Below are 10,374 nucleotides of genomic sequence, written 5' to 3' on the forward strand. Positions count from 1 at the left end.
TGATAAAAATGTTTTGCTCCCCCACCCTGGTACCCCCCACCCTGTCTCGAGTTGTGTTTGACCAAGACCCACCCTATGGAGTGCTTTTGTTGAATGCCAGCGTGGAGGGAACCTGGAAATTCGAAGAGAAGCTGTACTTTGGAGAAGGACAAGTTCCAGCTGGCCAGACACAGCCCAAGGAGCAGACTGTGGGAGTGGAGGGGACAACCACACGATTTGTGATGGCAGCCCAGCCTCAGGGTGTTTCATGCCACGTCAGGTATTGCTCATGCACAGGAGCAGGAGAAAACCTTGGGCTTCAGCCCAGGGCTCCCACCCTGCAGGGAGGTGCTCAACAGCAAACACCCCATGAGCGAGTCCCGCTGCTGCCTGCATGGTCCCTTGGCCAGGGCTTGCTCTCACACAGGGCTGGCCTGGCTGCAAGGAGCAGACCAGGAGCCTCAAACATTTTTATTTGGTACCTTCCCACTGTCTCCCTTGGTGAGCCAAGTAGAGGTATAAAGGAAAAGGGACGGGAAAGCAAGAAGGGAGAAAAGGAAAGCAAGAGAAGAAACACAAATAGCCAGCATTGCTCAGAACCTGCCCTGAGGAGCCCCCAGGACAGAGCTGCGGCTGGGAAGCCCCAAGAAGCCACCCAATTTTAACCGGCCAGTTGCTGCCCACTACTTTAAGTGTGGCTCCTGAGGGAAGGAGAGATGGTCGGAGAGGTGAGGTTTTCCCTGGACTACACAGCTTAAGGTGGAGGGTTTAGTCGTCCCCTTCCTGCAGTGCATCTGCTTGAAGGTGAAAGACACTGGCTCCAAGTTAGACAAGCAGCAGCTGACTTGACTAACATCCCAATTCTTTTTTTCTTCTTGATGCATATTATGTGCTTGGCCACAGCAAGCTATCTTCTCATTTTTTCCCCTCCCTCTCCCCCTTTTCTGTTTAATTTCCTGCATGTTACACATCCTGACTTGCTTACAAGTGATTTTGATTTCTCTCCTCATCAGATGTGTTGGTAACTCAGACCAAAGCATGGGTGGAGATCTGCAAATTGTAACAATTCCCATCTGCAGGCAGACCCGAGGTGCACAGTAGATGCTTCCTTAGGTGGCACAAACACATACACCTCTTGGCCCCAGCCCACTTAGAGCGTGACCCAGACTTTCCCTTGCTCATTGGTGCCACCTCTTGAGAAACACTTGTAGGAAGCAATTCCCACCACCCGATGAGTTTCATGGTGTGGCTCTAACATGGGTGACACAGGTGCAACAGCTTTAAACTGGCCACGGGAGTTGGTGGCCACAAACCACCATGCACACATGGGTGTGCCTGTGCATGAACAGCACCATTCCTAGCCAGGCAGGAGGGTCTGCGAGGCAAATTGTCAACAAGAAGCTGTCTTTCCTAACCCAATATGTTACCAATCAGGCAAACTCTATTTAAAAAGGGGGGAGGGGGGGGAAGAAAAAAGAAAAAGGGCATATTTATTACTAGTCCATAAATAATTTTATGGGCGGAAAATAATAGCACTCCTAGAGAGAGCACGGAGAAGCAGTAATGAAAGTCTTTAATATAAACATCCATAGAGGAAGAGAACTGACCACAAGCGCCAATAAAACTGGAACATGCTTTAACCCCTGGTGAGAAGTGGAAAGCAAGCTTTCATCTAGGTAGGGCAGAGGGGGAGATGACGGCTTTGTTGCTAGCAAAGGAAGAAAGGAGGCACATTTGTCCTGCCCAGAGAAGCTGGAAAGTAGGTTGTGAGCACACAGGCAAGAACAGAAAAAAAGAAACCCATTTAAAGGAATATCTTTGGAGGCAGATCTTTTTGAGGCAGACCTCAGAGGCAATAGCCATGTTTACTGACTCAGGTTTGACAATTCACCAAGTTGCCTGAGTGTCTTGGGAAGGGATCCTCCTCTCCAGACAACCTCGAGCAAAGCAGGGCAAGGTGCCCCTCAGACTGCAGAGGAAGCAGCACGCCAGAGCCCAGCTTTTCAGTAACACTAGGCAACAGCCACGAAACCTCTAAACTGTGTTTGTGGTCAGAAAATCAGCACTGTAAAAATGACATCGGCCAACCCTCAGCTCTCCTCTGCCTGCTGAGACAGAGCTGTCGTGCTCCTCTGCCTGCTGAGACAGAGAGGTTGGGCCCTCCACATAACCTCCCAAAGGCAGCCCTCAGCCATGGAGGAAGCCCCCAAGACCCCACTGGGTTGAAGGACCAGCATCTTGAGCACAGAAGTGCCCCTAGTCTGGAGTCAACAGAGGGGCAAGATGACCTGCATGCCACAGGTGATTGCTGTGGACTCAGGATGCTCAGCAGCAACCTGGAGCGCTCAGGAGCTCTCAGGATGGCAGAGTGTACCCAGGAACCCCCTGTTGCTCTTCACAGCCATGGGGAGCGAAGGCAACTAGGACTTCAAACAAAGCTTTAGCCCACCCTTTGTGGGTGTAACGACACAGCTCAACTGCAGGGGATAGTCAGGAGCAAGTTCTCAACCTCAACACATTTCTGTGGGCTTTTGTTCTCAGGCACAGCCCTTCTGCTGGCAGTCTGCCACAGGATGGGTTTGCTCTTCACGGTGGGAATGGGGCAACTACACATAAGACCCGGCCACAAGCATTTGGGGTTTGTGAAGAATTCAGTAGGATACGAAGTCCTAACTGAGCAGTTCTTGACTGCTGTAGCTCCTACATGACAGGAAAGGATGGGTCTTTGTCACCGAAGTGGCTGGGGCAAAGACAAGTAAATCCTTCCATGCCTGTCCACACATCCTCACTTACCTTGAGCCAAATTCCCTCACTGCCCAAGAGCATCCTCTCTTCATCTGGATCCTGAACATTGTCTTGGCTGGGAGCGCAGGGGAACCAAGCAGCCACGGAAAGGTCCTTTGGCACATCACGAAGGTGGGATTTACATATCTGAAAGGAGAAATTTATTTCAACCCAAAGAGAAGCAAGGAAAGAGAGAAAGAAACAGCACCTGCAAAACCTCAAGGAAGACTCAAACTTTGAGAAGGATCCCAAGATTCCTAGCATGAAGACAATTAGGACGTGGGTTCCCAAGCAGGAGTCACATCTCACCACTCAGGTGCACAAGAGGCCTTTATAATTTTGAGGTGCTGTTAACACGCTGTTTAAGCGCCCTGTAGTGTCTGTGGGGCTGAGTGAGAAATACCAAGTGGAGCTGTGAAATGGTAAGACCACAGCCTCCTGATTTCGGCCGAGCTGATGAGATGCGAAGGTGTGATTCATGTGCCTGAACACCAGCCTCCTGTGCCGTTCAGTGCCCTGTGGTATCCTCACAGACCTGGCAGAGGACGCCCGGGAGACGTGCGTGTCATTCTAGACGAGCAGACACCTGAGCCCAAGGTGTCTAACTAGACATGTACCTCTGGGGAATTTAATCATGCTGTAGGTCTCGAGAAGATTGTTCCTTTTATCAGGCCAACAGAGACACGTGTATACAGGGCTGAATATGACCTCTCTACATATTCCTCGTCCTTCTTCAGCTTGCTAGGAAAGAACATCTGCACATCGTGTTAACATTGATCAGATGAAAACCCATCCTAGACCTCCAGGCCCTGCTCCAAAGCCTGTATGAAGGATGGGAATTCTCCCATCGATTTTTCCTTGGCTTCAGATCAGAGGGTTTGAGAACAGCACCAATATGCATGATTTTATCCTTTTGGGCCCTGACCTTATCAGGTATTAAACTTACAGCATTTTTTTAAACCAACAGTGAGACTACTCCGAGTTGTGTATTTAGCCTGTGGGACAGAGGTAATCACTGCTTAGCAACTGCATGGTCAGGAGAGGTGCTTCCTGCCTTGATGTAACACCCCTCCATGCACTGCAGTTCCGGGGCTGAGGGACTACTGAGAGAGGGGTGTGAGAAATGCCCAGATCTTCTAGTGACTCCTTGCATGGAAATATCTCAATGAACACTTCCAGAGCTGCTCTGAAGATTTGGGGTTTGCCTCAGTACATTCTTGGAGCAGTGATTTCCCCAGCTCTCCTGCATAGGCTCTGCTAGGATAGTCTGGTTTTTTTTTCTGCCATGCCTTCACTCACCTTCACAACAGGCTCTCCAGTGACCAATGAAGCAGGGCAAGACTTCACATCCTGATGGGAGGTGTAGGCTTTTGCTGCCCACAAATCCACATATCCATCAGGAGTGTAGGGACCGCAGTCCAGGACACTGCTTGTCTTCTCAAATGGCTCACATACACCATCTCCGTCGTGCACGTAGCACAGGCTTGGTTCCCCTGCAAGGAACCATAGAATCGCAGAATCATCTGGTTGGCAGAGACCTTTCAGATCATCGAGTCCAACCGTTCCCCCTGCACTGCCAGGGGCCCTAACCCATGTCCCTCAGCACCACCTCCACACGGCTTTTAAATACTTCCAGGGATGGGGACTCCACCACATCCCTGGGCAATCTGTTCCAGTGTTTCACCACCCTCTCTGTAAAGAAATTTTTCCTGATATCCAGCCTAAATTTCCCGTGACATAACTTGAGGCCATTCCCTCTCATCCTGTCGTCCTTAACATGGGAGAAGAGACCGACCCCCACCTCCCTACAACTTCCTTTCAGGTAGTTGTAGAGAGCGATAAGGTCCCCCCTGAGCCTCCTCTTCTCCAGACTAAACACTCCCAGCTCCCTCAGCCACTCCTCATAAGTTCTTCAAACCCCTCACCAGGAATGACCCACCTACAAATCAGGCTCCAGGCACATAAATATGCTCCTGTCCCAGGAGGCGTGCTGGCTGCTTAGCCCTGGCATTTCCCACCGCAAGGGCTTGACAAGCTCCTTGGATGACTCCAGCTGCAGACCCACATTCTGAGTCATGCGGTGCAGTTTTGCTCTGCTCTGAGTAGCAGTTTTGACTCCTGCCTCAAATGGATGTCTCAATCCATTTGGACTCACCAACACAGTTGAAGCCTTTTTCTTTCTTACACTTCCTGGAACAGCCATCTCCATCCAGCAAGTCCCCATCATCGCATTCCTCCTCCAGGCTCCTAAGAGGGCAACAGCCAGATATGTTAACACCACCCCCAGCTCAACAATCCTGTGCTTCTGCCCAATTATGAGTAAAGACCCCATATTTTGCTTCCATTTCCACAGAAGCGTGTAGAAGAGGAAGAAACACATGTGGAGTAAGTGGAGGAAAGAAAACACCAAATATGGCCAGAGGTTAAAAAGAGGTTGAAAACACAGCACGTGGAAGTAGGCATGACTGTACTGTGACTTTCTTACAAGACCTGAGGCAAGAACTATGGAAGAAAATTAAGCTATATACAACTGAGGGAGCAGAGAACCAAGCATGAGGAAGACTTGCTGCTAGAGAAGGCAAGTGCTGGAGAGGGCAGCAGATTCTGAGATGGGGCTGGTGTTTCAGTGGGAGCTGGAGAACAAGAGGCAGGAGAAAGGAGAAAGAGCAGGTTGGCCCAGGAGGAGAGAAGACCCTGGCTGACATACATGGCATCTCACGAGGAAAAAAAGGCCATGCAGTTTCTTTGAAAAGGTTCTGTCTTAATACTGCAGAAAATAGACCCGATAGGAAAAGCTGGGAGAAATGCCTCAGTTCGTACCTATTCCTTTGTGCACAGAGTTACATATCCCAAAACACAAGGAGCAAAAAACCTTCAGGCATACATCTCGTGATGCTCACCCACCTCCACCTTCATCTAACAGGAAAGATCTACTCTGCGTCTAATCTTCCCACCTTGCTGTTCCACTCGTGGTACAAAGGAAAAAAAAACTTCCAGAGACAAAGCTTCCTGCATGGCCTTCCCTTCAACAGCTCAGGAACAGGAAAGCCTGCCAAAAATCTCAGCTTCTCTCTGCCCATTTCTGCTCCTCTGTTGACTTTGACAACAGAGCCTAATGTGATGCTCTCTCTGGATCAAGTCTTCAGCTAGAATGAATTCATGCTAAAACTATACCAGGTTACACCACTTCAGCAGCCAGCCCTGCTGGAAACCTCTTTGTCTTGCTGGGTCTTGCATGATACCACAATTCCTCCTGCACTTCCTTCAGTTGTGCCCCTTCCTCACACTGTTAAGAAAGTTGTTTTCAAAGGAAAGTGATGCTGAGTAGCCTGGAAGTTGAGGACTGAAAAGCTAAAATATGGATATTAGACATAATTATCCCCAGATGGAACAGGTGAATCACTGGAGTCTCCCAATGTAGAGATGGGCCATCCCTCATCAGTTTGGGTCCCTACGCAGAGGCTAGGCAACTCTTTAAAGACACCATGCCCCATGGGACTGCACTTGCTGTGGAACCTACTCCTGCAGGATCAGCACCGTGCACCCTGTGCAAAAGATCATATTGGCCAGTCCCAAAGGTGGATCCCTTTGGGGTCAGACTCTGTGATAGTTCGCTGAGGTGGGCCAGAATCCAAGCACTGCAGTCAAACACAGAGGATATCCAGGCTGGACTGCTCATCCAGACCCTGCTTCTCAAAAAGACCATCTCAATCTCCTACGCACGTGGCATTTTACACAACACAAGCTCTGTAGTCCAGTGTACTGGAGGGATTCAGTGCTGCATCCTCAGTCAAGTACCCATCAGTGGATGACCAAACCGGTGCTCCACTTTGGGACAGGATGACCCAACAGCTTAAAGGACCTCAGCTGAGAGCTTGAGTTTCTTGGCTTACGTGGTCACGTTGCCATCCCCACAGTAGGGTGCTCCATGGACGTGGACAAGCGGTGGGGAAGCTTCTCCTGCGGTTGTCCCAGAGACTGCCTGCACCTGGTAGTGGTACACCTGCCCTGGTGTGACGTCCCTGTCGGAACAGAGAGGACTTGAAGAAAGAGCAGCAGGGAACAGCCCATCCATCTGCAACAGATTTGCTTACCGCAGCTATAGAAATCACATGTGTGTGTGCCCATGCAGTATCGTGGTTTGACGTATGTCTTCGTACTCTAATCCACCAGAGGCAGAGACTGTGGGAAGAGGGTCTCTGCCAGGTCATGTAGAGGGGCCTGCTGCTTATTTCCCCAGGCTCTGAGCTAGAGAGAAGTGGCATTAACTTGAACAATCATTTTATTGGTTGTGTTGATGGGGAAAATATTTCTGGGTTTAACAAGCTCCTTCTAGTCAGCCTGGGCTCGTGGACAAGGGTGATGCGAGCATGGTGGGTCTGCACTAAGATTCATTGTCAATGCTGAATAGGGATCAGCTCTTGGCATTGCATGTGGTAACTCGCAGAGGGGCAGAAAAAAACGAACAAGCAAAACCATCCAGTGATTCAAAGGCAGGACCTGAGGAGGTCATCAAAACTGTCCCGGCCACCCACTCAGCCTGCAAGGGAACAGCCTCATCACTCACGTGTCAACGAACTGGCGGTGTGTCTGTGTCGGGGCAGCGGGGGATCCATTTGCAAACGGGGGGTCACGGAGGACTCGGTACTGGATCAGTTTGCAGGTGGAGCAGAGCGAGCTGTGGGGCATGGAGGTCAGCAGGGCCGTATCTATCTCCATCCTCTCATCGAAGGTGTAGATTTTGACTCCAGACACCTTTTTAGGGATGTTGAGCTTCACGGTAAAGGGGACATCACAGAAGGTGTCCAGGGGACCCAGATGTATGGACTCCCCCTGCTCTGTCAGTACTTCGATGTCAGAGAGCGCCTTGGGAGAGCCCGTGGAGAGGTACGTGGTCCAGAGGGTGAGGGAATCGGGGTAGACAGGGTGCAGGAAGCGCAGCTCCAGGATGCAGCCATCTGGCTGGGGACACGGCACTGTCATGTTCATGTGGTACAGGTGGAGCTCTGGACTCCAGGCTTGCAGGCTGGGCTCACAGGGCTGATCCACATCTGGGGGCCCTGGGCAGGAGGGACAAGGAGGAGGTTGATGAGAACCAGGGGACAGCTCACCTCACAGGGGACCCAGAGGGTTGATCCTCTCTGCAGTACCCCTTAGATGCTCATGTATCGCTGTGCTGTAACTGCACACCCATGCGGTTTTGCACCATTACAGGCACAAGCTAGAGCTGGTGGCATCTGTCCTAACATCCTAGAAAGCACCACTAACCTCCCAGCTCCTGGGTACAACGTACAAGAACAAGGCTTGGAAGATACGGTGTCTCACAGCCCTCTAACACAGGGACAATGGTATCCGTGCTGCAGCTCATCCCAGTGCCAAGCTCTAGAGACAGCCTGGACACAGCTGAAGGACCTGAAGCTTGCCCCTGAGCACAGAAGGCTTGCCAAGGGCACCTGAATGCCAAGTCCCTGTGGCCCCATGGCTCTGGACATAGGCTAAGCAGAGCAGAGACCAAAGCTTTCCACATGCACGTGCTGGAACAGGTCGCACACAGGAAGAGTCTAGGTCCAAAGTAAGCCAGGAAAGCAGCTCTGGAAGGCTGTCCTTACACTAGGACCTCCAGGATTGTGCCCAGGCTGACCTCAGACCCCCAGCCTGCCTCCCCTGCTGATAGATTAACACTCAGCACTGGGCTTTCCGTATCAGAAAGCATCACTGCAATTTGTCATCCTGTAGCAGAAATACCCTTGTCTTCATCAGCCACCACAAGCATTTCTTTGGGTCCAGCACCAGTCCAAAGCCTGCCTCTGTTTAGTATTAGTCTTCCAAAAACTGAAAGACCTGTTTCTTTATCACTGGAGCAAACAAGCACTTGCAGGTCACACACAGGAGAAAACAACATCCTTAATTCCAGGAGCAGTTTTAATTTGCTGGTGAGTCAGGCAGGTGGGCAAGCTGGAACCACTGACAATAAAGGATCTAAACTTTGGTTTGTTTAGTATCACTGAATAAACACAAATTTGATTATTTAAGCTGATTTCCCACTCCTTCCCCCCTCAGGTTGCCATGCTAGCAAGAGATACAATTGGGGTTAATACTGGGGTGTCTGTCCAAAGCCTAGTAGCAGGTACCAGGTGTCTCCTGGGCACCCAGAACTCCTTCCTGAGCTAAAAGTCCTCCCCAAAGAGGAGACATCTCCCTCTCTAAAAGAAAACAAACAAACAAACAAACAACTTCTTTTTCTTTTCCCAGCAAGATCTCATCTCTGTCCAGAGGATTCACAGCCAGAGGAAGAGAGGAGGCATTTACCTTCTGCTTCTTCTGGGGTCCAGTAGCCAGAAGAATCACAGACCCGAGGGGAAGAGGCCTCATGCACATACTGATGGAAGGTGCCATCCTCTGCACAGTCGTCACAGAGCATGTCCTGCTCCCTGCAGACGGAAGACAAAGGCATTAGCATGTCTAATCATGACCAGTTAATTTTCCATCCACATTTGTCCAGGCAGAATCAGACAGAAAGTTGGAAAAGCAAAGCTAAGCTCTTGGGAAGCTCCTGGACATACCATTCTGCTTGGAAAAAGCTTTGTCAAAGACGGGAGAAAAACACCGACCATGGGTCAAGCTGGGTTTAATCCCTCTTCTATGTGCGCTCTGTAATCTTGGATGAGCCATTGAACCGCCTGTTCCCTATCCACGAAGAGGAGCTAACAGCCTTCACGCTTCCCAGGGCAATGCCTCTGCAGTGGGGTGGGTGCACTTGAGTCTGTCTCTGCTAAGCCCCAGAGACGGATTTTGGCTTTCATCTCTTCTGTAATACAGAACAGCTGCAATAACGTCAATTACTCTGGGTCCCACCATGCTCTCCAAGAAAGAAAAAGGCACTTTTCTGTGATAAGGGCCAGCCTCAGCCCCTTTCGTTGTCCAGTTCACCTCAGGGCATGCAGGACACCCACCCTGGACCAGTTCCTAAGCCAGTTATGATCGAGACCTGGGGATGGATCTGAAGACCCAGCGCTTGCCTTCTAGACTTGTATTTTCCTGCTCCCAAACCACTCTATTCCCCACAGAAGCAGTTCGTTTGGATGACTCAAGGCCACCCGTCACTCCGGGGCTCCCGTGCCTGGGGAGCGACAGACACGTGATCTTGTTATCCCTGGGCAAAAGGCCCATCATGGAGAGCATCAGTTCTTTGAAAAGGCAGCAAACGCTGACCCAAGAGTGTCCCATCTGCCCCGAAACAGCACTTTGAATTGCAAGAGACACCTTTGTGAAGCAGCTGTAACAGGGGTTCAAGAGCTCTTTTCCTGCTTACGATCCCATAATAAAACCACAGACCTGGTGGAAACCAAGATGTTTTACTAAGGGAGGCTGCAGACCAGAGGCACTGGCTGTGTACCCAGGTGTGGGTGACTCCCCGGGACTGGGGAGAGGCAGATGGCCACCCAACACCCAGGGCCACGCACTGCTCACCAGCCAGACAACACTGGTTTCTCTGCATCGTTCTCTGGCCTGAGATGTTTGCTGACTTCTGATCACACCCCTCCCCCAGCATCGTCAATCATTGCAGCTACCATTGCCCCTGGTGTCTTTTCACATGTTTATAATTCAGTG

General features: G+C 50.6%; 1 protein-coding gene across 1 annotated transcript in view; it reads right to left on the reverse strand.

The window, feature by feature from the left end:
- Positions 1-9,194, reverse strand: part of PAPPA2 (pappalysin 2) — a gene marked incomplete at its 5' end in the record, with an annotated part of 54,603 nt that extends 45,409 nt beyond the window's left edge. Inside the window, 5 exons of the mRNA XM_010145490.1 lie at positions 4,063-4,256; positions 4,919-5,010; positions 6,657-6,785; positions 7,331-7,823; positions 9,073-9,194. Of these exons, the coding sequence (XP_010143792.1) occupies positions 4,063-4,256; positions 4,919-5,010; positions 6,657-6,785; positions 7,331-7,823; positions 9,073-9,194 (1,030 nt within the window). The remainder of the gene's footprint in view (positions 1-4,062; positions 4,257-4,918; positions 5,011-6,656; positions 6,786-7,330; positions 7,824-9,072) is intronic.
- Positions 9,195-10,374: the final 1,180 nt, after the last annotated feature.

Source organism: Buceros rhinoceros, unplaced genomic scaffold, assembly GCF_000710305.1.
Source record: "Buceros rhinoceros silvestris isolate BGI_N320 unplaced genomic scaffold, ASM71030v1 scaffold25571, whole genome shotgun sequence".
Taxonomy (NCBI): Eukaryota; Metazoa; Chordata; class Aves; order Bucerotiformes; family Bucerotidae; genus Buceros; species Buceros rhinoceros.